At 47.1% G+C, this 27912-nt stretch overlaps 1 protein-coding gene across 1 annotated transcript in view; it reads left to right on the top strand.

Annotated features, from left to right (window-relative positions):
* FRMPD3 (FERM and PDZ domain containing 3) overlaps positions 1-23483 on the top strand; it is a 64197-nt gene extending 40714 nt beyond the window's left edge. Inside the window, exons 13-14 of the mRNA XM_019949402.3 lie at positions 17240-18058; positions 19642-23483. Coding sequence (XP_019804961.2) covers positions 17240-18058; positions 19642-22586 — 3764 coding nt within the window. The 3' untranslated portion in view covers positions 22587-23483. The remainder of the gene's footprint in view (positions 1-17239; positions 18059-19641) is intronic.
* The last annotated feature ends 4429 nt before the right edge of the window (positions 23484-27912 follow it).

Raw genomic sequence — 27912 nt, 5'->3', positions numbered from 1 at the left:
AAACCTTTCTTTGTCCATCAGAGTCGGCATTGACAGAGCTGCCTGAAGTAAGAGGCCATGGAAGGCTGGGATAGGAAAGGCTGTGCAGGCCCAGAATGCAATCCAGCAGGAGGCTTGGAGATAGGAGGGGACGATCACTGAGAACAAACAGGGTCAAGTGCTGCCCCCAAACAGAAGGCTTCCCAGTTAGGCAACTCAGTACAGCCACCCCTCAGGGCTGTCCTGGTGATGACACAAACAGGGGCCTCAGGACAAATCGGCCCAGTCCAGATGCTGCTGCCCCGAACCAGAGTAGGAGGAGAAGGGGGAGACCCAAAGAACAGGTACTCTATGTATTAGACCCGAGGCTTTCCCCATCCCTGCACCCAAACATCACGGGTGGAAGCTGAGACTGACCACCCAGGAGTCACCCTCCTCACGTGCTGATGGCTCCATCCACTTGCCTTGCTGCTTGACTCTTTCTTCTCTCTTCAAAGCTGTCTTGGTTTACGGCGTGGTCCCATGTGATCTAGAGCGAGGAGTTTGAGAGTAGAAACACTCCTTTTTTTTTTTTTTGGTGGTGGGGGGCCATGCTGCACAGCTTGCAAGATCTTAGTTCCCCGACCAGGGATCGAACCTGCAGGGCCCCCTGCAGTGGAAGCGCGGAGTCCTAACCACTGGACCGCCAGGGAAGCCCCTAGAAACACACTCCTGATGGATGACCAGCACCCCGTGGGCCGTGTACCTACACCCACCCTCTCACCTCATGATCTCTTCATCACGAACGTCGTGACAGGCCCACGTTTACATCTCGTCACGTCCACAGGAATTAGAAGGCAATCCACCACAGATGTGGGAAAGGATAGGTGGCCTCAAAGCATATGAAGGAGGCTTCACATAGAGAAGCAAAGGAACTGACTTAGAATAGAAGGAGCCCAGGGGCTGAGCTGCCACACGCCTCCAGGTGAATAGCTCTGAAGCGGTGGCCATCTGTACTATCAAATCTCAGATGGCCAAAGGAAAGCAAGGCCGGCATTAGCTTTGTCAGTGTCCCCTGTGGTCTTCCTCTCTGTCATCACACCCAATGATACCTCTTACTGAGCAGGATAGAGAGGGAGAAAGGGAAAAGGGAAGCTGTTCCAAAGGCAAATCGATTTCTCTTGGAGGTGTTGCAGCCTGGAAAGGAGACTTCTAGAAATAACGGGCATGGCTTTAGAGCCCCTCCCTGATTCCTGAGAGCCTCCTTGGGCCTGCAGAGTGACGGGGGCTCAGGCTGCCTCTAGCACAAGGCCTCTCTGTCCATACAGGAGCCACATGGACCACGGTGGTGTCCCTGCTGTTTGCAGTGCTTCACTTCCCCAAGGCCCTGAGTCCACGCTTGGGGCCCAGATGTGTGGCATTTGGGACTGTTAGATGCTGGGTTCAACAGCAGCCACCCAGTGCTCTTGGCCAGTGGGACAGGGTGAGCCTCACAGCTCCGCTTGTCGGGGGCTGGTATGCACATCTTATCCCATGGCCCCAAGGACGGGCAAGGGGGACAGCAAGCGGCACCACTGAGGAGACCTCTGCCCAGGTTACAGTGAGGGGCCATCAGTCCCTGGTACAAAGTTGAGATGGGTTTCCTCCATTGGCCCGCACTTTCATATCAGAACAGAAGCCCCAGTGCTACCTGTTGTTTAGCAAAGGCCTATCGGAAACAGGAATCTTGCCAACCTCAGCGGGGCTTTTCCCTCGGGGGCCAAAACTCCAGCCTACTCAGGGCCTGGTCTCTCTGGCCGGCCCTCTACTCTCGTTCCTCTGCAGCCGCTGGCTGCCAGCTAGCCAACTCAATGCTCAGCCGGCTGGGCCAAAAGGATGCTATTAAACCCACAAGTGGAAAAGGGAAAGCATCACCTCTCCTTTGAGACCGAGAAAACAAAAGGAAAATGGGGAAGTGGGATGGAAGGGATTACCTCTTAGGCTTTATCAGTAGTTTCCCCACAGTAGGTATTTCATTTATTCACCCAACAACTATTTCTCGATTATTCATTATGTGCCAGGCCTTGCAGATAGAGCCATGAGTAACAGACGTGGTCCTTGCCCTCACTGAGCTTACAATCTAGTGGGGGAATACGGACAGATGATTAAAGGGATAATGTCAATGCAGTAAGTACATTTGCATTTATTTAGGGGAAATTCAGCTGACACAACAGAACAACACCTGGGCTTGAGAAAGGCTCAGACAAATACCAGTTCTCCAGCTGTACCGCTGGTGGGAAATCCAGAGGCAGCTACCATCTCTCCAGCCTTGAATTCACTTGTGTCCTGGGGAAATCCAGGAAAATAAGGCTTTGGGGGCCCCAACTGGGACCACAGTTGGAGGAACTCACTCTACATTTTCTCCCATGGTTAGAAAACAGTTTGGTCTAGTGAATTGAATATTGGTTAAAGGCTACTACATAGCCCATGCGTGGCTTACTGATTTTCATGAAGTTAAAACTCCACAACATGCAGAGTGCTAAAGCTAGACTGAACATAACAGACTCTTTTTTTTTTTAATGATGATTCAGAAAGAACATGAACGTATTCCAAGTCTTCTAGGTCATTATAACCAGTAATGATCATCGGACTATAGAATACAGCAAGGCCAAGTAATAGAAAGCTGGTTGGGTCAACATCGTGCTGTGTGTGTGTGTGTGCGATATATATTTGAGCATATATATATGCTGATCTACTTGGATCACCGTCCTGTTTCTTTGCAAGCATTTCTTTTAAGTCAGCCTGCCGAGTGGCTGAGTACAGAGCGATAGACTAGGGCATCCCTCTTGGGGAAAGCTGATGAGCAATTTACAGCAGATTCACAATCTGAGAGGCATGCTGTCCCAGCCATCAGCCTACCGCACCTGGCTTTACTGGCATTTCTAACCTTCTGTCCAGAGGAGATTTGGGCTTTTCCAGGCACATTTTCTCCTCCACACAGCCCCATGCTGCTTCTTGGATCTGCAAATCACAATACCGAGTGGCAGGCTGCGCATCACCTGGCCTTGATAACCTGATGCTGGGAGATGTTTCCGTCTTGCAGGGAGGGAAGCCACCGTTAGACTTCCAGATCTTGTCTGAGAGAAGTCACCACCTGCTTATTGGACACGCCCATGGGAGCCACCTCGGATGGCAGCTTATTGCCAGGCTGGCTATGCTGATTGTTCAGCTGTGTCACAGGGAGTTAGCACGGGTACATGGCGAGGACCCACGGACAGTGCCTGTGGGTAGAGACTTCCTGAACTGATAGTTTGTGCTCCTGGCTCAGTGCTCCCCTAGAGCACTTCTTACCTAAGGCACAGAGGTCATTACATACTACTCCCCCAGCTGACCCAGAGTTCCCTAGATACAGCCACTATGATCTAAACTGAACCCACTCAGTGTGGTTACATTGACTGTATAGAGAGGCAACATGGCTTATGGGAAACAGCAGGGGTTGGGATCTGAAGTCAGAAAGACTTGGGTTCCAGTCCCTGCTCTGCCATGTCCCAGCTGTGTGATCATGAGGATAATAATAGTTCCTGCCTCATGAGGGATTGACAGGCTCGTGTGAGATAAACCCCATAAGGTCCTTTCAAGTACAGAGCACATTTTTGCTCTTTTTATAATGATTGGGAGTTCATCATGTACCCAGGGCTGTGCTTTTTTTAAAAAAAAATAACTTTATTTAGACATAATTTCTAAGCCATAAAATTCACCCATTTAAAGTTCACAACTCAGTGTTTTTGTGTATATTTAATATATTCACAGGGTTGTACAATCCTTGCCACATTTTTTTTTTTTTTTTTTTTTTTTTTTTGGTACGTGGGCCTCTCACTGCTGTGGCCTCTCCCGTTGCGGAGCACAGGCTCCGGACGCGCGGGCCCAGCGGCCATGGCTCACGGGCCCAGCCGCTCCGCGGCATGTGGGATCCTCCCAGACTAGGGCACGAACCCTGTCCCCTGCATTGGCAGGCGGACTCTCAACCACTGCGCCACCAGGGAAGCCCCTTGCCACATTTTAAAAAGAATAAATTTGTTTATTTATTTGTTTGTTTGTTTATTTTGGCTGTGTTGGGTCGCAGGCTTTCTCTAGTTGCGGCGACCGGGGGCTACTCTTCATTGCAGTGCGCAGGCTTCTCATTGTGGTGGCTTCTCTTGTTGCGGAGCATGGGCTCTAGGTGTGCGGGCTTCAGTAGTTGTGGCTCGCTGGCTCCAGAGCGCCGGCTCAGTAGCAACGGGCTTAGTTGCTCCGTGGCATGTGGGATCCCGGACCAGGTCTCGAACCCATGTCCCCTGCATTGGCAGGCAGATTCTCATCCACTGCGCCCCCAGGGAAGCCCCTTGCCACAATTTAGTTTTAGAATGTTTACACCCCTTCTAAAACAAACTCTGTACCCATTAGCACTCATTCCCATTCCCCCACCCAGCCCTAAGCAACCACTAATTGACTTTTCTGTCTCTATAGCTTTGCCTATTCTGGACATTTTGTATAAATGGAATTATATAATATATGGTCTTTTTGTAGCTTGGTTTTTTTCACTTAGCATAATATTTTCAAGGGTCATCCATGTTGCAGCATGTATCAGTACTTCATTTCTTTTTGTTGACTAATAATATTCCTTTGTATGGATAGACCACATTTTGTTTATCCATTCGTCAACTGATGGACATTTGAGTTGTTTCCACCTTTTGGCTGTTATGAATAATGATGTTATAAACATTGATGTACAAGTTTTTGTAGGGACACATTTTTTCATTCCTACTGGGTATTTATATCTAGGAGTAAGATTGCTGTTCTATGTTTAATTTTGAGAAACTGCAAACTGTTTTCCAAAGTGACTGCATCATTTTACACTCCCATCAGAAATGTTGGAGGGTTACAATTTCAACATATCCTCGCCAACACATGTATTGTTCATCTTTTTTATTATATCCATTGTAGCGGATGTGAAGTGGTATCTCACTGTAGTTTTGATTTGCATTTCCATAATAATTAGTGATGTTGAGCATCTTTTCGTGTGCTTATCGGTCATTTGCATATCTTTTTTTGTGAAATATCTATTCAAATCCTTTGCTCATTTTTAAATTGGGCTATTTGACCATAAAAGAGAGTTTATTTCTGGACTCTCAGTTCTATTCCATATAACCTATAATGTCTAAGTCTTATGCCAGTACCACAGTTTTGATTACCATTGCTTCATAGTTAAGTTTTTAAATTGGGACGTATGAGTCCTCCTGCTTTGTTCTTCTTTTTAAGATTGTTTTGGTTATTCTGGGTCTCTTGTGATTCCACGTGAAATTTTGAATTACCTTATCAGTTTCTACAAAGTCAGCTGGGATTCTGATAGGGACTGTGTTGAATCTATAGATCAATTTGGGAAGTATTGCCATCTTAGCCATATTAAGTCCTCCAGTCCATGAACATAGAGTCTTTCCATTTATTTAAATCTTCTTCAAATTTCTTTCACAAATGTTTTGTAGTTTCCAGTATACAAGTCTTGTACTTCTTTTATTAAATTTATACCTAAGTATTTTATTCTTTTTGATGCTATTATAAATAGAATTGTTTCCTAATTTTACAATTAGATTGTTTATTGCTAGTGCATAAAAATACAATTGATTTTTATATATTAAGCTTTTATCCTGTATGTAACCTTGCTGAGATTATTAGTTCTAATAGCTTATTAGTGGATTCCTTGGGATTTTTCTTTATATAAGATCATGTCATCTACAAATAGAGATAGTTTTACTTCTTCCTTTCCAGCCTAGATGACTGTATTTCATTTTACTGTCTAATTGTCCTGGCTAGAAATCCAAGTATGGTGTTGAATAGAAGTGGTTAAAATGGAAATCCTGGACTTTTCCTTATTTTAGGGGGAAAGTTTTCAGTCTTTCACCATCAAGTATGATGTTAAGCTTTGTTTTTATTTATTTATTTGTTTGCTTATTTATTTATGGCTGTGTTGGGTCTTCGTTGCTGTGCACGGGCTTTCTCTAGTTGCGGTGAGCGGGGGCTACTCTTCATTGAGGTGCGCAGGCTTCTCATTGCGGTGGCTTCTCTTGTTGCGGAGCACGGTCTCTAGGCGTATGGGCTTCAGTAGTTGTGGCACACGGGTTCAGTAGTTGTGGCTTGCAGGCTCTAGAGCACAGGCTCAGTAGTTGTGGCACACGGGCTTAGTTGCTCTGCGGCATGTGGGATCTTCCCGGACAAGGGCTTGAACCCATGTCCCCTGCATTGGCAGGTGGATTCTTAACCACTGCACCACCAGGGAAGCCCAGCTTTGGTTTTTTATAGTTAACCTTTATCGTGTGGAGGAAGTTCCCTTTTATTTTGTCGAGTTTTATCATGAAAGGTGTTGGACTTTGTCAAGTGATTTTTCTGTGTCTATTGAGATGATCATGTGGCTTTTGTCCTCTGTTCTATTAACATAGTATATTATATTAATTGATTTTTGGATGTTAAATCAACCTTGCATTCCTGCAGTAAATCCCACTTGGTCATGGTGTATAATTCTTGGTATATGTTTCTGGATTCAGATTGCTAGTATTTTGTTGAGATCTATATTTTGTATCTAAATTCATAAGAAATATTGGTCTGTAGTTTTCTTGTGATGTCTTTGTCTGGTTATGGTAGCAAGGTAATATTGGCATCACAAAATGAGTTGAGAAGTATCCCTTCCTTTTCTATTTCTTGGAAGGGTTTTTGAAAATTTACTATAAATGCTTCTTTGAGCATTTGACAAAATTCACCAGTGAAGCCATTTGGGCCTGGACTGACAGACTGACTGACTGACTGGCTGACTTGATTGATTGATTTGGGGAGAGTTAATTACTAATTCAGTTTATCTTCCTGTTATTGGCCTATTCAGACTTTCTGTCTTCTTAAGTCAGTTTTGGTAATTTGTATATTTCTAGGAATTTGTCCATTTTATCTCAGGTTATCTAATTTGTTGGCATAAGCTTATGCAAAATATTCACCTTATAAATGATTCCATACCTGTAGAGTCAGCAGTGATGTCCCTTCTTTCATTCCTGATTTTAGTAATTTGAATCTTCTCTTTTTTGCCTGGTCTGTACAGCTAAAGGTTTGTTATTATTATTGATCTTTTCAAAGAACCAACTATTAGTTTCATTTATTTTTCTCCATTTTTGTATCCTCTATACTTTATTATTTATTTCCTTCTGCTTGCTTTGTTTTAGGTTTAGTTTGTTTTTTTGTTTGCTTTGTTTTGTTTTGTTTTGTTTTGTTTTTGGCTGCGCTGTGTGGCTTGCAGGATCTTAGTTCCCTGACCAGGGACTGCACCTGAGCCACAGCACTGAGAGCGTCGAGTCCTAAGCACTGGGCCACCAGGGAATTCCCATAGTTCGCTCTTCTTTTTCAAGTTTTGTAAGGTGGAAGGTCAGGTAATTGATGTGAAATCCTTCTTCTTTTTTAAATGTAGGTGTTTATAAATTTCCCTCTAAACCCTACATTAGTTAGATCTCATAAGTTTTCATATACTGTCTTCATTTTCATTCATGTCCAAGTATTTTCGAATTTCCTTTGATTCCTCTTTTGACCCATTGGTTATTTAGGAATGTTTTATTTAATTTCCATGCATATATGAATTTCACAAATTTCCTTCTGTTATTAATTTCTAATTTAACTCTGTTGTGCTCAAAAAACATACTTTATATGATTACATTCCTTTTAAATTCATTGAGGTCTATTTTATGACCTAACATATGGTCTGTCCTGGAGAATGTTTCAGGTGTACTTAAGCAGAATGTATATTCTGCTACTGTTAGGTGACATATTCTATAGATTTCTCTTTTTTTTTCTACATCTTTATTGGAGTATAATTGCTTTACAATGGTGTGTTAGTTTCTGCTTTATAACAAAGTGAATCAGTTATACATATACATATGTTCCCATATCTTCTCCCTCTTGTGTCTCCCTCCCTCCCACCCTCCCTATCCCACCCCTCTAGGTGGTCACAAAGCACCTAGCTGATCTCCCTGTGCTATGCGGCCACTTCCCACTAGCTATATAATTTACATTTCGTAGTGTATATAGTTCCATGCCACTCTCCCACTTTGTCACAGCTTACCCTTCCCCCTCCCCATATCCTCAAGTCCATTCTCTAGTACGTCTGTGTCTTTATTCCCGTCTTGCCCCTAGGTTCTTCATGACATTTTTTTTTCTTAAATTCCATATATATGTGTTAGCATACGGTATTTGTCTTTCTCTTTCTGACTTACTTCACTCTGTATGACAGACTCTAGGTCCATCCACCTCATTACAAATAGCTCAATTTCGTTTCTTTATATAGCTGAGTAATATTCCATTGTATATATGTGCCACATCTTCTTTATCCATTCATCCGATGATGGACACTTAGGTTGTTTCCATCTCCTGGCTATTGTAAGTAGAGCTGCAATGAACATTTTGGTACATGACTCTTTCTGAATTATGGTTTTCTCAGGCTATATGCCCAGTAGTGGGATTGCTGGGTCATATGGTAGTTCTATTTGTAGTTTTTTAAGGAACCTCCATACTGTTCTCCATAGTGGCTGTACCAATTCACATTCCCACCAGCAGTGCAAGAGTGTTCCCTTTTCTCCACACCCTCTCCAGCATTTATTGTTTGTAGATTTTTTGATGATGGCCATTCTGACTGGTGTGAGATGATATCTCATTGTCGTTTTGATTTGCATTTCTCTAATGATTAATGATGTTGAGCATTCTTTCATGTGTTTGTTGGCAGTCTATATCTTCTTTGGAGAAATGTCTATTTAGGTCTTCTGCCCATTTTTGGATTGGGTTGTTCGTTTTTTTGTTATAGAGGTGCATGAGCTGCTTGTAAATTTTGGAGATTAATCCTTTGTCAATTGCTTCATTTGCAAATATTTTCTCCCATTCTGAGGGTTGTCTTTTGGTCTTGTTTATGGTTTCCTTTGCTGTGCAAAAGCTTTGAACTTTCATTAGGTCCCATTTGTTTACTTTTGTTTTTATTTCCATTTCTCTAGGAGGTGGGTCAAAAAGGATCTTGCTGTGATTTATGTCATAGAGTGTTCTGCCTGTGTTTTCCTCTAAGAGTTTTATAGTGTCTGGCCTTATATTTAGGTCTTTAATCCATTTTGAGCTTATTTTTGTGTATGGTGTTAGGGAGTGATCTAATCTCATACTTTTACATGTACCTGTCCAGTTTTCCCAGCACCACTTATTGAAGAGGCTGTCCTTTCTCCACTGTACATTCCTGCCTCCTTTATCAAAGATAAGGTGACCATATGTGCGTGGGTTTATCTCTGGGCTTTCTATCCTGTTCCATTGATCTATCTTTCTGTTTTTGTGCCAGTACCATACTGTCTTGATTACTGTAGCTTTGTAGTATAGTCTGAAGTCAGGGAGTCTGATTCCTCCAGCTCCGTTTTTCATTTTCAAGATTACTTTGGCTATTCGGGGTCTTTTGTGTTTCCATACAAATTGTGAAATTTTTTGTTCTAGTTCTGTGAAAAATGCCAGTGGTAGCTTGATAGGGATTTCATTGAATCATAGATTGCTTTGGGTAGTAGAGTCATTTTCACAATGTTGATTCTTCCAATCTAAGAACATGGTATATCTCTCCATCTATTTGTATCATCCTTCATTTCTTTCATCAGTGTTTTATAATTTTCTGCATACAGGTCTTTTGTCTCCTTAGGTAGGTTTATTCCTAGATATTTTATTCTTTTTGTTGCAGTGGTAAATGGGAGTGTTTTCTTGATTTCACTTTCAGGTTTTTCATCATTAGTGTATAGGAATGCCAGAGATTTCTGTGCATTAATTTTGTATCCTGCTACTTTACCGAATTCATTGATTAGCTCTAGTAGTTTTCTGGTAGCTTCCTTAGGATTCTCTATGTATAGTATCATGTCACCTGCAAACAGTGACAGCTTTACTTCTTCTTTTCCGATCTGGATTCCTTTTATTTCCTTTTCTTCTATGATTGCTATGGCTAAAACTTCCAAAACTATGTTGAATAACAGTGGTGAGAGTGGGCAACCTTGTCTTGTTCCTAATTTTAGTGGAAATGCTTTCAGTTTTTCACCATTGAGGACAATGTTGGCTGTGGGTTTGTCATATATGGCCTTTATTATGTTGAGGAAAGTTCCCTCTATGCCTACTTTCTGGAGGGTTTTTATCATAAATGGGTGTTGAATTTTGTTGAAAGCTTTCTCTGCATCTATTGAGATGACCATATGGTTTTTCTCCTTCAATTTGTTAATATGGTGTATCACCTTGATTGATTTGCGTATATTGAAGAATCCTTGCATTCCTGGAATAAACCCCACTTGATCATGGTGTATGATCCGTTTAATGTGCTGTTGGATTGTGTTTGCTAGTATTTTGTTGAGGTTTTTTGCATCTATGTTCATCAGTGATATTGGCCTGTAGTTTTCTTTCTTTGTGACATCCTTGTCTGGTTTTGGTATCAGGGTGATGGTGGCCGCGTAGAATGAGTTTGGGAGTGTTCCTCCCTCTGCCATATTTTGGAAGAGTTTGAGAAGGATAGGTGTTAGCTCTTCTCTAAATGTTTGATAGAATTTGCCTGTGAAGCCATGTGGTCCTGGGCTTTTGTTTGTTGGAAGATTTTTATTCACAGTTTCAATTTCAGTGCTTGTGATTGGTCTGATCATATTTTCTATTTCTTCCTGATTCAGTCTTGGTAGGTTGTGTATTTCTAAGAATTTGTCCATTTCTTCCAGGTTGTCCATTTTATTGGCATAGAGTTGCTTGTAGTAATCTCTCACGATCTTTTGTATTTCTGCAGTGTCAGTTGTTACTTCTCCTTTTTCATTTCTAATTCTATTGATTTGAGTCTTCTCGCTTTTTTTCTTGATGAGTCTGGCTAATGGTTTATCAATTTTGTTTATCTTCTCAAAGAACCAGCTTTTAGTTTTATTGACCTTTGCTATTGTTTCCTTTATTTCTTTTGCATTTATTTCTTATCTGATTTTTATGATTTCTTTCCTTCTGCTAACTTTGGGGGTTTTTTGTTCTTCTTTCTCTAATTGCTTTAGGTGCAAGGTTAGGTTGTTTATTCGAGATGTTTCCTGTTTCTTAAGATGGGATTGTATTGCTATAAACTTCCCTCTTAGAACTGCTTTTGCTGCATCCCATAGGTTTCGGGTTGTCGTGTCTCCATTGTCATTTGTTTCTAGGTGTTTTTTCATTTCCTCTTTGATTTCTTCAGTGATCACTTCGTTATTAAGTAGTGTATTGTTTAGCCTCCATGTGTTTGTATTTTTTTGAGATCTTTTCATGTAATTGATATCTAGTCTCAGAGTGTTGTGGTCGGAAAAGATACTTGATACAATTTCAATTTTCTTAAATTTACCAAGGCTTGATTTGTGACCCAAGATATGATCTATCCTGGGGAATATTCCCTGAGCACTTGAGAAAAATGTGTATTCTGTTGTTTTTGGATGGAATGTCCTATAAATATCAATGAAGTCCATCTTGTTTAACGTATCAGTGAAAGCTTGTGTTTCCTTATGTATTTTCATTTTGAATGATATGTCCATTAGTGAAAGTGGGGTGTTAAAGTCCCCTACTATGAATGTGTTACTGTCGATTTCCCCTTTTATGGCTGTTAGTATTTGCCTTATGTATTGAGGTGCTCCTATGTTAGGTGCATAAATATTTACAATTGTTATATCTTCTTCTTGGATCGATCTTTTTATCATTATGTAGTGTCTTTCTTTGTCTCTTCTAGTAGCCTTTATTTTAAAGTCTATTTTGTCTGATATGAGAATTGCTACTCTAGCTTTCTTTTGGTTTCCATTTGCATGGAATATCTTTTTCCATCCCCTCACTTTTAGTCTGTGTGTGTCTCTAGGTCTGAAGTGGGTCTCTTGTAGACAGCATATATATGGGTCTTGTTTTTGTATCCATTCCGCCATTCTGTGTCTTTTGGTGGGAGCATTTAATCCATTTACATTTAAGGTAATTAATGTTCCTATTCCTATTTTCTTAATTGTTTTGGGTTTGTTATTGTAGGTCTTTTCATTCTCTTGTGTTTCTTGCCTAGAGAAGATCCTTTATCATTTGTTGTAAAGCTGGTTTGGTGGTGCTGAACTCTCTCAGCTTTTGCTTGTCTGTAAAGGTTTTAATTTCTCCATCAAATCTGAATGAGATCCTTGCTGGGTAGAGTAATCTTGGTTGTAGGTTTTTCTCCTTCATCACTTTAAATATGTCCTGCCAGTCCCTTCTGGTTTGCAGAGTTTCTGCTTAAAGATCAGCTGTTAACCTTATGGGGATTCCCTTGTGTGTTATTTGTTGTTTTTCCCTTGCTGCTTTTCATATGTTTTCTTTGTATTTAATTTTTGACAGTTTGATTAATATGTGTCTTGGTGTGTTTCTCCTTGGATTTATCCTGTATGGGACTCTCTGTGCTTCCTGGACTTAACTATTTCCTTTCCCATATTAGGGAAGTTTTCAACTATAATCTCTTCAAATATTTTCTCAGTCCCTTTCTTTTTCTCTTCTTCTTCTGGAACCCCCATAATTTGAATGTTGGTGCGTTTAATGTTGTTCCAAAGGTCTCTGAGACTTTCCTCAGTTCTTTTCATTCTTTTTTCTTTATTCTGCTCTGCAGTAGTTATTTCCACTATTTTATCTTCCAAGTCACTTATCTGTTCTTTTGCCTCAGTTATTCTGCTATTGATCCCTTCTAGAGTATTTTTAATTTCATTTATTGTGTTGTTCATCATTGCTTGTTTCATCTTTAGTTCTTCTAGGTCCTTGTTAAATGTTCTTGCATTTTCTCTATTCTATTTCCAAGATTTCGGATCATCTTTACTATCATTACTCTGAATTCTTTTTCAGGTAGACTGCCTATTTCCTCTTCATTTTTAGGTCTGGTGGGTTTTTATCTTTCTCCTTCATCTGCTATGTGTTTTTCTTACTTCTCATTTTGCTTATCTTACAGTGTTTGGGGTGTCCTTTTTGCAGGCTGCAGCTTCAAAATTCCCATTGTTTTTGGTGTCTGTCCCCAGTGGCTAAAGGTGGTTCAGTGATTTGTGTAGGCTGTCTGGTGGAGGGGACTAGTGTCTGTGTTCTGGTGGATGAGGCTGGATCTTGTCGTCTGGTGGGCAGGTCCACGTCTGGTGGTGTGTTTTGGGGTGTCTGTGGACTTATTATGATTTTAGGCAGCCTCTCTGCTAATGGGTGGGGTTGTGTTCCTCTCTTGCTTGTTGTTTGGCATAGGGTGTCCAGCACTGTAGCTTGCTGGTCGTTGAGTGAAGCTGGGTGTTGGTGTTGAGATGGAGATCTCTGGGAGATTTTCGCCATTTGATATTATGTGGAGCTGGGAGGTCTCTTGTGGACCAGTGTCCTGAAGTTGGCTCTCCCACCTCAGAGGCACAGCACTGACTCCTGGCTGCAGCACCAAGAGCCTTTCATCCACACGGCTCAGAATAAAAGGAGAAAAAGTAGAAAGAAAGAGGGCTTCCCTGGTGGCGCAGTGGTTGAGAGTCCGCCTGCCGATGCAGGGGACACGGGTTCATGCCCCGGTCCGGGAAGATCCCACATGGCGCGGAGTGGCTGGGCCTGTGAGCCATGGCCGCTGAGCCTGCACGTCTGGAGCCTGTACTCCACAACGGGAGAAGCCATAACAGTGACAGGCCCGTGTACTGCAAAAAAAAAAAAAAAAGAAAAAAAGGAAGGAAGAAAGCGGATAAAAGAAAATAAAGTAAGGTAAAATAAAATAAAGTTATTAAAATAAAAAAATAATTTTTAAGAAAAAAAAATTTTTAATTAAAAAAGAAACAGACGGATAGAACCCTAGGACAAATGGTGAAAGCAAAGCTATACAGACAAAATCTCCCACAGAATCATACACATACACACTCACAAAAAGAGGAAAAGGGGAAAAAATAATAAATCTTGCTCTCAAAGTCCACCTCCTTAATTTGGGATGATTCGTTGTCTATTCATGTATTCCACAGATGCAGGGTACATCAAGTTGACTGTGGAGCTTTAATCCCCTGCTCCTGCGGCTGCTGGGAGAGGTTTCCCTTTCTCTTCTTTGTTCGCACAGCTCCTGGGGTTCAGCTTTGGATTTGGCCCCGCCTCTGCGTGTAGGTCGCCAGAGGGCGTCTGTTCTTCACTCAGACAGGATGGGGTTAAAGGAGCCGCTGATTCGGGGGCTCTGGCTCACTCAGGCCGCGGGGGGAGGGAGGGGCACGGAGTGCGGGGCGAGCCTGCGGCGGCAGAGGCCGGCATGACACTGTACCAGCCTGAGGCCCGCCGTGCGTTCTCCCAGGGGAGTTGTCCCTGGATCCCGGGACCCTGGCAGTGGCGGGCTGCACAGGCTCCCCGGAAGGGGGGTGTGGAGAGTGACCTGTGCTCGCACACAGGCCCCTTGGTGACGGCAGCAGCAGCCTTAGCATCTCCCACCCGTCTCTGGGGTCCGCGCTGTTAGCCGCGGCTCGTGCCCGTCTCTGGAGCTCCTTTAAGCAGCGCTCTTAATACTCTCTCCTCGTGCACCAGGAAACAAAGAGGAAAGGAAAAGTCTCTTGCCTCTTCGGCAGGTCCAGACTTTTCCCCGGACTCCCTCCCGGCTAGCCATGGTGCACTAACCCCCTGCAGGCTGTGTTCACGCAACCAACCGCAGTCCTCTCCCTGGGATCCGACCTCCGAAGCCTGAGCCTCAGCTCCCAGCCCCAACCCGTCCCGGCAGGTGAGCAGACAAGCCTCTTGAGTTGGTGAGTGCCGGTCGGCACCTATCCTCTGTGCGGAAATCTGTCCGCTTTGCCCTCCACACCCCTGTTGCTGCGCTCTCCTTGGTGGCTCCGAAGCTTCCCCCCCTCCGCCACCTGCAGTCTCCGCCTGCGAAGGGGCTTCCTAGTGTGTGGAAACCTTTCCTCCTTCACAGCTCCCTCCCACTGGTGCAGGTCCCGTCCCTATTCTTTTGTCTCTGTTTATTCTTTTTTCTTTTGCCCTACCCAGGTACGTGGGGGGTTTCTTGCCTTTTGGGAGGTCTGAGGTCTTCTGCCAGCGTTCAGTAGGTGTTCTGTAGGAGTTGTTCCACGTGTAGATGTATTTCTGATGTATCTGTGGGGAGGAAGGTGGTCTCCACGTCTTACTCTTCTGCCATCTTCCCCCTTTCTCTATAGATTTCTGTTAGGTCCAGTTGGCTTATAGTGCTGTTCAGGTCCTCTATTTCCTTGTTGATCTTCTGCCTAGTTGTTCTATCCATTATTGAAAGTAGGGTATTGAAGTCTCCAACTATTGCAGTTGAGTTGTGTATTTCTCCTTTCAATTCAGTCAGGTTTTGCTTCATGTATTTCACGGCTCCATTGTTAAGTGACGGCACCATGCTTTTGTGATGACTGTAAGCACTAATAAAAAGCAACACTGACACATTGACCCTGTCCAGCTGGAATTTGAAGGGCATTTGAGACTTTTTTCCCCCAGCATCTTAAGAATCATGATGAACTATAGGGTAATGGTTAAAAAATATGGGCTTTGCATAAAAAGAAATGAAATTGAGTTATTTGTAGTGAGGTGGATGGACCTAGAGTCTGTCATACAGTAAAGTAAGTCAGAAAGAGGAAAACAAATACCGTATGCTAACACATATATATGGAATCTAAAAAAAAACAAAAAAAGGTCATGAAGACCCTAAGGGCAGGACAGGAGTAAAGACACAGACCTACTAGAGAATGGACTTGAGTATATGGGGAGGGGGAGGGGTAAGCTGTGACAAAGTGAGAGAGTGGCATGGACATATATACACTACCAAACTTAAAATAGATAGCTAGTGGGAAGCGGCCGCATAGCACAGGGAGATCAGCTCGGTGCTTTGTGACCGCCTGGAGGGGTGGGATCGGGAGGGTGGGAGGGAGGGAAACGCAAGAGGGAAGAGATATGGGGACATATGTATATGTATAACTGATTCACTTTGTTATAAAGCAGAAACTAACACACCACTGTAAGGCAATTATACTCCAATAAAGATGTTTAAGAAAAAAAAGAAACATGGGCTTTGTAGACCCTCAAACCTGGGCTCAAATCCAGACTGCCAGGGCATTCCCTGGCGGTCCAGTGGTTACGACTCTGTGCTTTCACTGCCAAGGGCCCAGGTTCAATCCCTGGTCGGGAAAGTAAGACCCCACAAGCCACGTGGCACGGCCAAGAAATAAATAAAAAGAATCCATACTGCCATTCACAACTCATGTGACCTTGTGTAAGTCACAAAACGAATGGATCAGTTTCTTTGTCTGTAAAATGGGGATAATGATAGCACCTACCTCACTGGGTTGTTGTGAGGATTAAACAGGATCATGTTTATGACCTTAGCCTAAGTTAATGCCTGCCATCTGTCTGTCTGTCTGCTGATAGCAAAGGGAATTGGCATTGTCTGAGTATATTCTCACAGATAACATGGGAAGGGGTCCCCAAAACAGACTAAAAGAGAGAAACCAGAAAGAAAGCATTTGCTGTGGATAATTCTCAGATGCACACACTTACCATCGTTAAAAACTTTTGACTAGAACATTTTGCCACATGTATATAGAGCAGGCAGCCTAGCCCTGTATGAATACAGAGAAGTGCTATGATTTGAGGAGTTGACAAAAATGCTCCCCCTACCCTCCTCCCACATCCCAGCGTATCCCTCATATGCTTTACACATTCAGATACACTGAATTTTACTAGTAGAGCTCTATTCTTTTAGGGTCCCTCCATCGAAAATCCTCTTTGAAATACACACTCTTGGGATTGTACTAGCCTATTTTACACTTACCCACTGAACCACTCCTAACCTGTCAGATTCATTTCCTTCTGCCTCAAGAGATCCAGCATAACACGAGTGTAACAGAGCACTGGGGGTGGTTCAGATTCTGAATAGATTGGGGTTTGAGACAGGGACAGTTCCAGGGGGGACATAAAACAAACCTCACCCTACAGCTGACTCTCAGACCAGACATACCCGTGTAAGAGTCCAGCTGTGCCCAGATACCAAGGTGTTCACCCCCACCCCAGCCCATGCCTTTTCCCATTTCACAGGTGATGGGGCTATTAGCAGCCCAGGCCATTTGATTCCACTCACTTTACTTTCAGGGGCAGCAGCAGCATGGCTGCCCCTTGCCCTCCTCTCCAGCAGCCAGATAGTGCTCCCTCTCAGTACCTACCACCCAGCTGGGCTCCAGAGACCCAGGCCCGAGACTCCAAGGAAACTCAGCCACAGTCCTCAGCACCAGGGCTCATGTGTTGATTCTCTTTCTGGGTTTAGATTACATGCACAGCGCCCACCGCCCTGTCACTGGGGGCCACCTGGGGAAAAAGGAGAGTAGTTATGTGGGCAGCATGGGCACCAGCCCCAGGAAGTCGAGCCGCTGCACGCCCCCGCCTGCCGACTCTGAGCTTGTCAGCTTTTGCTACCTCCACATGCGGGAACAAAGGAAGGATCAGGAAAGCCGGACAGATGTCAATGAGAACTTAATCTTCTTTGAGGAGACCAGGCCCCGGACCAAGTCTGACCCCACGTCCAAGAGTTCTGGCCAAGGTTATGTGATCCCTGATGACTTTGATGCAGCTAGCCTAGACCATGAGCCTTGTGCCAGCAGGGCCCGTTCCTACACTTTGGACAATTCCCTTGGGGCTGAAGCCCTGAATTTCTACTGTGACTCTTGCAAAGCCAAACTCCAGGAGCAGCTGGGCCCTCGCAAAGGTGGGAGGTCTGGCTCCTCTCGTGACAATATGGTAGACTTGATGTCCCTCCCACCCCCCGGGAGTGAGGAGGAGGAAGAGGAGGAAGATGAGAGCACTTCGCTGTTGCCTTCCATTGCTGCCCCACCTCCTGGTTTCCGAGACAACAGTTCTGATGAAGAGGACCCCAAGCGCCGGGCCGTCCAGAGCCAGGAGCAAGGACGCCACCTGCATGGGCTCCTGTACGATGAGATTCCGGTGACACTGATTGACAGCGTGCAGACCCGGACAGTCCGAGATCATGCCCAGGAGCTAGATGATGCCCTGGTGTCCACTCTGCAGGCTCTGGAAGCCCTGGCAGCCTCAGAGGATGGACCACACCCCCCAGCCCCTCAGACTGCAGGTAACAGCGCGTTCCTCCTCCCTCTTGCCTCCCTTTCCTTCTCTTGGCCAGGCAGACCCAGCAGGTGACATTTCTTCTTCCCAAGCAGAGGTCAAAGTCAGCGTGGTGTGTCAGGGCAGTGGATGGGCCAGAGACAGTTCAGGTAGGGTCGGGGGAGCGACGAAGCTGCGGCAGGGATCTACTGCTCAGCCCCCGCTAGAGCTCCGGCTCTCACCATTCCTATCGCTTTGGAAATGTCTTGCCGATGGACCCCAGGGATTGGGGCCGTGACAGCTACGGAGCCAGGCCAGGATGGAGGATCAGAGCAAGATTGTGAGACATATAGAAGACAGGCAAAGAACATCCAGCATGCATATGACTGGAAGAAAAACAAAATGACCAACTAACCACCTAGGGACCTGGGATCAGGGGAGCCAGGAGCCCTCACCGCTCAGGGCTGAGACCTTTATCCGCCTAAGAGCTTTGGCTCTCAGACGCATCCAAGTCCTGGCTTCTTCACCACTTTCAGTGTCACCTTTGCTTTGGCAAGGCACTTAACCCTCTCTGAGCCTCACTTTTGTCATCTTCAATGGATTTGAGAACAATAGTCCTATCACGTAGGGTTGTTGCGAGGATTAAATGAGATCGTTCATGCAAAGTACATAAACACTTCCTAGCACATAGTAAGGACTCTGTAAGTGGTAGCCACTATCATTGTTATTATTATTCGGTGGGCAAACTATACAGCATGCATGCTATTCCCTGTTATAGACCCACATACATCCATCTTGTAGACAAACACAGATGTCAGACATGCACCCATAGTCACACATACATCCTTCCACACACATATGCCTTCAAACAAAGAGGTCAGTGATACAGTGACAGGAAGGAAATAGGGAGGAATAAGGCATATGAGAAAGCCTGTGAGGCGAGGGCAAGTGTGGACAGAGACGGTGAAGCAATTGGGGTCAGAGGGAACCTCGCTGACCAGAGCGAGTACCTGCCTTTTCTGTATGTGAGCGCATCCTTGGTGTCGGGCAGCCCCCATGTGTTCGGCCCCCAGGCCTGGCATTTCTCTTTGCTCAGAGTCTGGAGCTCCAAGCACTGGCTGCTCCCAGGCTAGAGGCCCATGTGATAGCCAGAGAGAGGCCAAGCTCAGCTAAATGGCCTCAGCTGCAGGGACTGTAGGCAGGCCTGGCCAGATGAGGAGGGCCAGAGAGAGAGGGAGCTCTCTTTGCTGGCTCTCTTCAGGACAATTAACAAAAATTTCCTAGCTGTTGAATCTAAAAATAGTGATGATTAGCATGTTGTTTTGCCTGTGATCTGCATGTTAATTTGCCATCAAACTGCCCAGATCTTCTCTAGGCCTCTTTTGTTTCTCTCTCGGATTCCAGCCCTTCATCACCCCTCTCCCAGCTTGCCTTTCTTTGTCCCCTCCCCTCCCGACCTCCAACCCTCAGCCCTGCAGGCCCCCCAGGCCTGACTGGTTTTTTCCGGCTTGAAATCCTGCTGACTAACCTTGACCCTCATAGACTGTCTACATATGGTTGGAAAGGACTTGACACGAGTAAGTGCTGCAGACCCTATCCCTGTCCCTCCAGGTCTGATTGTGCTGGCCACAATCACCCCTGAATCGTCGCTGGACTCGGGCCACGAAACCAACTCTTCGGAGCTCACGGACATGTCGGAGGTGATGTCAGCCATGAAGCAACACCAGAATACCACCTACTTCCTGGCCCAGCATCTCAACAAGGACAGCCTCCTGGCCCGCAAGGACCTGCCCTTCCGGATCCAGAGCTGTGCAGCCCAGGCCGTTCTCACGGCCCCTTACTCTCTCGGGCGCCCGGATCCCAACCCATCCCTGCAGCCAGCTGTCACAGGCCAGAGTCCTGGCGCCCCTGGTGCTCGGAGGAAGGTGCCCCCGTCAGAGGCGCAGCCACAGAACGAGCGAACGTACGCCCTGGCTGTGCACCCAGCACTGTCCCCTCAGCTGAGTGAGCAGAAGAATCTGAGCCTGCTGTCCCCAGTTCCTGAGGACAAAGGGCCTGGCCACACTCGGGCGGGCCTAGAGATGTCACTGAGGGCGGCCACACCGTCCCTCAGTGAAGAGCAGGTCTCTGAGCTAAGGGAGAGCCTGCCCAAGGAGGTCAGGTTGAGCCCCAAGCTTATCCTGGACCCAAAGGGCAGTGTGACCCCAGCCATCATCTCGGCCGCCCTACAGCAGGTGGTTCATACTAAGAGTCTGTCTGCCCCTGGCGGGGCCTTGGGGAGCACCCCCAACAGTGGGGAGAGGTTAGAGGCCAGCATGGGGAGGTCAGAGGTCAGCATGGGAAGGCCAGAAGTTAGCATGATGAGCGGCAGTGCCAATAAGAATCTTAAGTTCAAAATGAGTCCCAGTGCTCCAGAGGCCTCACGGAATTCCCAGCCGCAGCTGAGCCCAGAAGTCTCTTCCGGCTCCAGAGCGCCCACAGGCAGCCGAGCTGATAGCCTGCACCTCTCCTCACAAGAGGACAGGCTGCCTATTCAAAGTTTCCCTCCCAAAAGCTATCTTTCTCGAGTGAGTCGAGAGTCAGTGGGCAAGCAAGGTACCGGGGAGGTGGCGGGCAAGGGCGGGCCTGAGAGTGCTAAGCCTTCCCTGCACAAGCAGGGCACCGTCTCCGGCCAGGGGGAGAAGGGGCAGCTGGAGAGCACCCTCCAAAGCAGCAAGCTTGAAGACACCAGCCTGGTCCCCCGAGCCGGCTACCCCATGGTTCTGCAGAGCCCCAGCTGTCCGCCGCGAGGCCAGAGCCCCAGCTGTCAGCAGCGAGGCCAGAGCCCGCTGAGGCCTCAGGCTGCCAGCCGGCAGGTGAGCACCATGCCCTCCAGAAAGATTGAAACGACCCTGGATGGAGCCCGCTTGGCCTCCGAAGGCTCCACCAAGCCCAAATCGTCCCGGGGCCCTTTCCGGCTCCGCAACTTATTCTCTGCCACCTTCCCAACCCGCCAGAAGAAGGAGACCGATGAGCGGCAGGCCCAGCTGCAGAAGGTGAAGCAGTATGAGCTGGAGTTCCTTGAGGAACTTCTCAAGCCACCAAGCCAGGGGGAGCTGTCGGGCACCGAGTACCTGCAACCCCCAGCTCCAGGCCGCTGCAGCTGCCAGCTCCGCAGCAGCCCCGTGCAGCAGGGGCCCGGCATGTCCCGAGAGCAGAGGCGCAGCTGTGATTGCAAGCGCATGTGCCGGGGGGCCCGGCCTCAGGCCCCCCAGACGCCGGTGCCCGGCCTCCGGGGGAGGGAGAGGGACAGGGTCCCCCCGACCCAGAGGCAGCCAGAGGCCGGCCTAGGCTTGAGCCTCGGCAGCCCCACCAGTGTCCGGCGCATGCGCTCCACCAGCCTGGAATCCCGAGACTGCCGATCGGACCCTGAGAGCGGGGTTTCATGCCTGACCACATGTGCCTCGGGGGGCGAGTGTCTAGGAGCTCCCAACTACAGGAAACTGATGCGCCGCTACAGCATCAGTGAGCTGGACCAGGGCGACAGGGCCTCGCTGACCTCGGACGTCTACCCGCACCCACCCCTGGGCATGCTGCCCAGGGAGGCCAGGGAGGTAGAGGCAGGCCTCCCCCTAGGCGTGGGTCCCAAAAGCATGTCACTGGAATCCCCGACCCTGGGAGACCCCTCCTACGTCCACGTTGCCCCTGAGACCAAAGGCCCCAGACAGATGGCCGTGTTCTCACTGCCGGAAGAGGTGTACCGGAAGCCCGCGGAGCTGGACGAGGACAGTGAGAGTGGCAAGTGCTGCTCCATCCGCTACTGCTTCTACTACCGCAAGTGCGACATGGCGGATGACACCAGCGATGGCAAGGACGAGCTCTCCTACTCCATCCCCATGAAGATCCTGCCCGGCATGAAGCTGGACGAACAGGTGGTGCCCGTGGTGAGCAGGACCCTGCAGGTGCTGGATGCCGCCACCTGCAGCAGCCCGGAGGCCTCCCGCACCCAGGAGATCGACCTGCGGGTGTCCACCTTCGAGGGGAGCCTGGCCAAGATCAACGCCCTGCGGGCCCATGCCTACGGCCTGCCTGACGGCTTCCTGGCCGCCCGGCTGGACACCAACGAGTTGCTGACGGTCCTGAGGCAGTGCGTGGCCAGCCCCGAGGCCCGCGCCCCCAAGCCCTACGTCTCCCAGATCTCTGAGTACAAGCTCGAGCTGGCTCTCAAGTTCAAGGAGCTCCGGGCCTCCTGCCGCCGCGTGGCCAACGTGGACAAGAGCCCCACTCACATGCTGGCGGCCATCACGGGCAGCTTCCAGGTGCTGAGCAGCCTCATTGAGACGTTCGTGCGGCTGGTGTTCATCGTGCGCTCTGAGGCCCAGCGCCAAGAGCTGCTGGCCAAGGTGGAAGAGGTGGTGAGGAACTACACCTTCCTGCTGCGCGCAGCCGAGGAGTCCACCGCCCGGAGCCTTAAGCAGCAGCAGCAGGCAGCAGCCGCGGGGCACACGCCGGGCTCCCCCACTTCAGCGACTGTTATGAGCACATTCACCCGCTCCTTAAAAACCCTTATCAAGTAGGCCATCTGCCCGGGCCTGCCCCCCTTCCCCAACCGTGGCCCCAGGTTTGAGCTTTGTGGTCTTTGCATCTTGTGGTGAGTATAGGTGTCTGCTGGGCCAGTCAGGGTCCCAGAGCCCTCAGTCTCCAGGGAGTGACAGCTCCGTGCATTGAGGCTGTCCCTGAGGGCTCCGGGCAACTGCCACCCTGGGTATCCTCACCCCTTCCCTGGCCTCTGGGCGTCACTGTGAGGGCCAAGGCCCCCCCTCCCCCGTCACCACGCCCGCCGCAGATCTGTTTTGCCTCTCTTCTCTAGGGCTGAGACGTGACGTCGGGTCCACTTCCTGCTCCATCGTGGTAGCCGGAGGGAGGCGGGCCTGAAGCAGGGGGCCCGTGGGCCTTGAGCTCCTCTTGGCTCCTGTGCCCCTCTGGGGAGCAGTGGCAGTAGCAGCAGGCCACAGCGCCGAGCGAGCGGAGAGGCTCGGGCACGCAGTCCAGACGTGCCCACCCACCCTGGGCTCACACTAACTCGGCAGGAGCCACCCCGGAGGGCTTGTGCCCGGGTAGTGGGTCTGCAGAAAACAGCCGCACTCAGCTGTTTGTGGCCGGCCCAGCAGGCTGGCGGCCTCAGGGAGCGCTCGCCCCCGGGCCCAGTAGCTCCACACCAGCCATCCCCAAAGTGCCCTGCCCCTCGCTGACAGGCAGGGCGGCTCAGTCCACTAGGGAGCAAGCATCTGGGATCACCCCGCTCATTCTGGGTAAGGTACCTGGTGAACACGTCTGCCCTGGGGAGACCCAGCGCAGGCCTCAGAGCCCGCCTGGCCCAGCCCAGCGCAGGGGCTGTCGCTGCCGGCGTGCGGCTCCTCTCAACATCTCTCTACCAGACAGACTGTCCTTAGGAGTCCGACTTAGCTACAGATGGGGGGTGGGGGGTGGGGGGGAGGGGTGGGGGGAGGGGTCAGGGGGGCTGTTGATGACTATATCTTAAACTTCTGGAAGCTAGCGTGATATGTTAACCCTGAGTATATGCTTTTGGCTGTGTATTGACCCTGTGGATTTGTCTCTCTAAGAAAAGAAGCTGAGCGCCTTACCTGGTGCAGTCCGGCACCTCTCTCTCTCTCTCTCTCTCTCTCTCTCTCTCTCTCTCTCCCCCCCCCCCCACTCCCCCGGAGTCATCTGGAAGGGAATCCACACTGTTTAGCATCCTCCTTGACACACATCTGCTGCCGTCACCGCCCCCACTACAGCGTTCCTGGGAGTGAAGACACGGAGTCCCTACTAATTGCCCATTGTAGGGAACAAAGAAAGCCAATGTTTCTTCTGTATAGATTGCTTCTCATCCACCTCTCCATACCCCCCATTTCCCACAAGCTCGTGCCCTGTGTCTGCCTCTCTTTCATCATTCCGTGAGAGGCTTACGTGAAACCTTCCATTCTTATGTGAGTTTTATAAAGATGTACACTGTGCTTAACCCCCACCCATCCTTGGTGTCCCCGAGTGCGATAAAGGACCCCCCGAGTGGCGCTTCCTCCCGGCAAGGATTAGGGGAGCTCCTTCTGCAAAAGCCAGCCCCCCTCTTCCTTGCCTCTCCTCCCACAGGACCAAGTTGTTTAATGGGCCAGAGATGCAGCCAGTGGGGGACCGTTGCCCCCCGCAACCACCGCAACCCTGCCTGCTGACGTGGTCTGCCTCTTCTCCCAACATCTTGATCCTGCCCCTTCACCACTCAGGCCCCGCCTGTGTCATTCATTCCACCGCCATCCTTCACCTCTCCCTCGGCTTCACGGAGAGAACATATTTTCTAATGTCTGTATATAGTATATATACTACATAAAATATATAAATTCTATATTATACTAATTTATGTCTTGTTTTTCAAACAAGAATGATTAAATCTATTCATCTTACTATCCCAATAAGCCTTTGCAATGCCTCTGTGTGGGTGTCCTTGTGTCCTTGAATTGTTGGTTGCTGGGTGCTCCCCCAGGCCTCTGCGCCCATCTACCTGGGCCCTGGTGGTTGAGGAGAGATGAGGATCCTGCTCCTCCCGCCTCCCCTTTGCCCGTCTTAGAAGTCTCCTGTTGGTCACGGGAGTTGGATACTGTCTACTCCTTTCCCTTGACCTTGGGTCCTTTGGCTCACCTGGCCACCATGGCTGTGACCTCAGAGCTGATGGGTGGGCTGGGCACATAAAAACAATGTGCTCCTCAGCACCGGACAGCCTGGGAATTGGGAGATAGGGATTCAGGTCAGCTCTCAAATTGCTTTGGGAAATGGGGCCTCTCCCTCTGAAACGTTCCCAGTCACCTCAGAACGTAGCTTGACTGCCTTGTAGCTCAGGCTAGCCAATCCCTTGCAATGGCCTCTGGCGATTTCTTGGGAGAGGGTATTTCCATACAATAGAAGCAGCAGGACCCTAAGCAGAGCTGACTTCTCTGGCTTTTCAGAGAGTTACCTAATGGTGGGTGATGATTCTATTTCTCCTGTTCTAGGTCCTTCTGGTAATCACAGGTCCCCTCTAGCCTATGAGATGCCTTTGTGCCAACTAGAAAAAGATTCTCCCTGCAGGACCTACCCACCGTGATGAATTAGAAAACAACAGCAACAAAAAAAAAACCAGTCCTCTGGGTGATGCTAGACCTGTGAGCACAGGTCTTGGTAATTTCAGCCCCACTTACTTTGATGGCCGGTTGTACAAACTATACAACCATTTACAGTAGCCCTGATGAGTAACTTCCTTCCACAGCTTGGGCACAGATGCTTTTTCTCATGTTTGCAAAAGTCGTGGCTAAAGTGGTTTGGGAGAGGGCAGACAGCAGAAGCAAGAAGAGCTAAAATTCTGCAGCCTGTGGAAGGAAAACCACATTCATAGAAAGACAGACAAAGTGAAAAGGCAGAGGACTTTGTACCAGATGAAGGAACAAGATAAAACCCCAGAAAAACAATTAAATGGGGCTTCCCTGGTGGCACAGTGGTTAAGAATCTGCCTACCAGTGCAGGGGACATGGGTTCGATCCCTGGTCCGGGAAGATCCCACATGCCAAGGAGCAACTAAGACCATGTGCCACAACTACTGAGCCTGCGCTCTAGAGCCCACAAGCCACAACTACTGAAGCCCACGCGCCTAAAGCCCATGCTCCGCAACAAGAGAAGCCACCTCAATGAGAAAGCCATGCACCACAATGAAGAGTAGCCCCCACTCACCGCAACTAGAGAAAGCCCGCATGCAGCAACGAAGACCCAATGCAGCCAAAAATAAATAAAATAAAATACATACATTTATGTTAAAAAAAAAAAACTTAAAAACAACTAAATGAAGTGGAGATAGGCAGCCTTCCAGAAAAAGAATTCAGAATAATGATAGTGAAGATGATACAGGACCTCGGAAAAAGAATGGAGGCAAAGATCGAGAAGATGCAAGAAATGTTTAACATTGTTTAACAAAGACCTAGAATAATTAAAAAACAAACACCTAGAAGAAGTAAAGAGCAAACAAACATAAACAATACAATAACTGAAATGAAAAATACACTAGAAGGAATCAATAGCAGAATAACTGAGGCAGAAGAACGGATAAGTGACCTGGAAGACAGAATGCTGGAATTCACTGCTGCAGAACTGAGTAAAGAGAAAAGAATGAAAAGATATGAAGACAGCCTAAGATACCTCTGGGACAACATTAAGCACAACAACATTCACATTATAGGGGTCCCAGAAGGAGGAGAGAGAGAAAGGACCAGAGAAAATATTTGAAGAGATTATTGTCGAAAACTTCACTAACATGGGAAAGGAAATAGCCACCCAAGTCCAGGAAGGGCAGAGTCCCAGGCAGGATAAACCCAAGGAGAAACACGCCAAGACACGTAGTAATCAAATTGACAAAAATTAAAGACAAAGAAAAATTGTTGAAAGCAACAAGGGAAAAATGACTAAGATACAAGGAAACTCCCATAAGATTACGAGCTGATTTCTCAGCAGAAACTCACCAAGACAGAAGGGAGCGACATGATATATTTAAAGTGATGAAAGGGAAGGACCTACAACCAAGATTAGTCTACCCAGCAAGGATCTCATTCAGATTCGACGGAGAAATCAAAAGCTTTACAGACAAGCAAAAGCTAAGAGAATTCAGCACCGCCAAACCAGCTCTACAACAAATGCTAAAGGAACTTCTCTAAGTGGGAAACACAAAAGAAGAAAAGGACCTACAAAAGCAAACCCATAACAATGAAGAAAATGGTAACAGGGACATACATATTGATAATTACCTTAAATGTGAATGGATTAAATGCTCCAACCAAAAGACACAGGCTCGCTGAATGGATACCAAAACAAGACCCATATATATGCTGTCTACAAGAGACCCACTTCAGACCTAGGGACACATACAGACTGAAAGTGAGGGGATGGAAAAAAGATATGCCATGCAAATGGAAATCAAAAGAAAGCTGGAGTAGCAATCCTCATATCAGATAAAATAGACTTTAAAATAAAGAATGTTACAAGAGACAAGGAAGGACACTACATAATGATGAAGGGATCAATCCAAGAAGAAGATATAACAATTATGAATATATATGCACCCAACATAGGAGCACCTCAATACATAAGGCGACAGTTAACAGCTATAAAAGAGGAATCGACAGTAAGACAATAATAGTGGGGGACTTTAACACCTCACTTACACCAATGGACAGTTCATCCAGAAAGAAAATTAATAAGGAAACACAAGCTTTAAATGACACAATAGAACAGATAGATTTAATTGATATTTATAGGACATTCCATCTAAAAACAGCAGATTGCACTTTCTTCTCAAGCGCACGCAGAACATTCTCCAGGATAGATCACACCTTGGGTCCCAAATCAAGCCTCAGTAAATTTAAGAAAACTGAAATCATATCAAGCATCTTTTCCGACCACAACGCTATGAGATTAGAAATCAATTACAGGGGAAAAAAAAACGCAAAAAAAAAAAAAAACATACGGAGGCTAAAAAATACGTTACTAAATAACCAAGAGATCACTGAAGAAATCAAAGAGGAAATCAAAAAATACCTAGAGACAAAGGACAGTGAAAACATGAAGATCCAAAACCTATGGGATGCAGCAAAAGCAGTTCTAAGAGGGAAGTTTATAGCAATAAAAGCCTACCTCAAGAAATAAGAAATATCTCAAATAAACAATCTAACCTTACACCTAAAGGAACTAGAGAACAAAGAGCAAACAAAACCTAAAGTTAGTAGAAGGAAAGAAATCATAAAGATCAGAGTAAAAATAAATGAAATAGGAACAAAGAAAACAATAGCAAAGATCAATAAAAATAACAGATGGTTCTTTGAGAAGATA

Source organism: Tursiops truncatus, chromosome X (genome assembly GCF_011762595.2).
Source record: "Tursiops truncatus isolate mTurTru1 chromosome X, mTurTru1.mat.Y, whole genome shotgun sequence".
NCBI lineage: Eukaryota > Metazoa > Chordata > Mammalia > Artiodactyla > Delphinidae > Tursiops > Tursiops truncatus.
The sequence above is the reverse complement of the archived record's forward strand: the minus strand, read 5'-3'. Positions and strand labels throughout refer to the sequence as shown.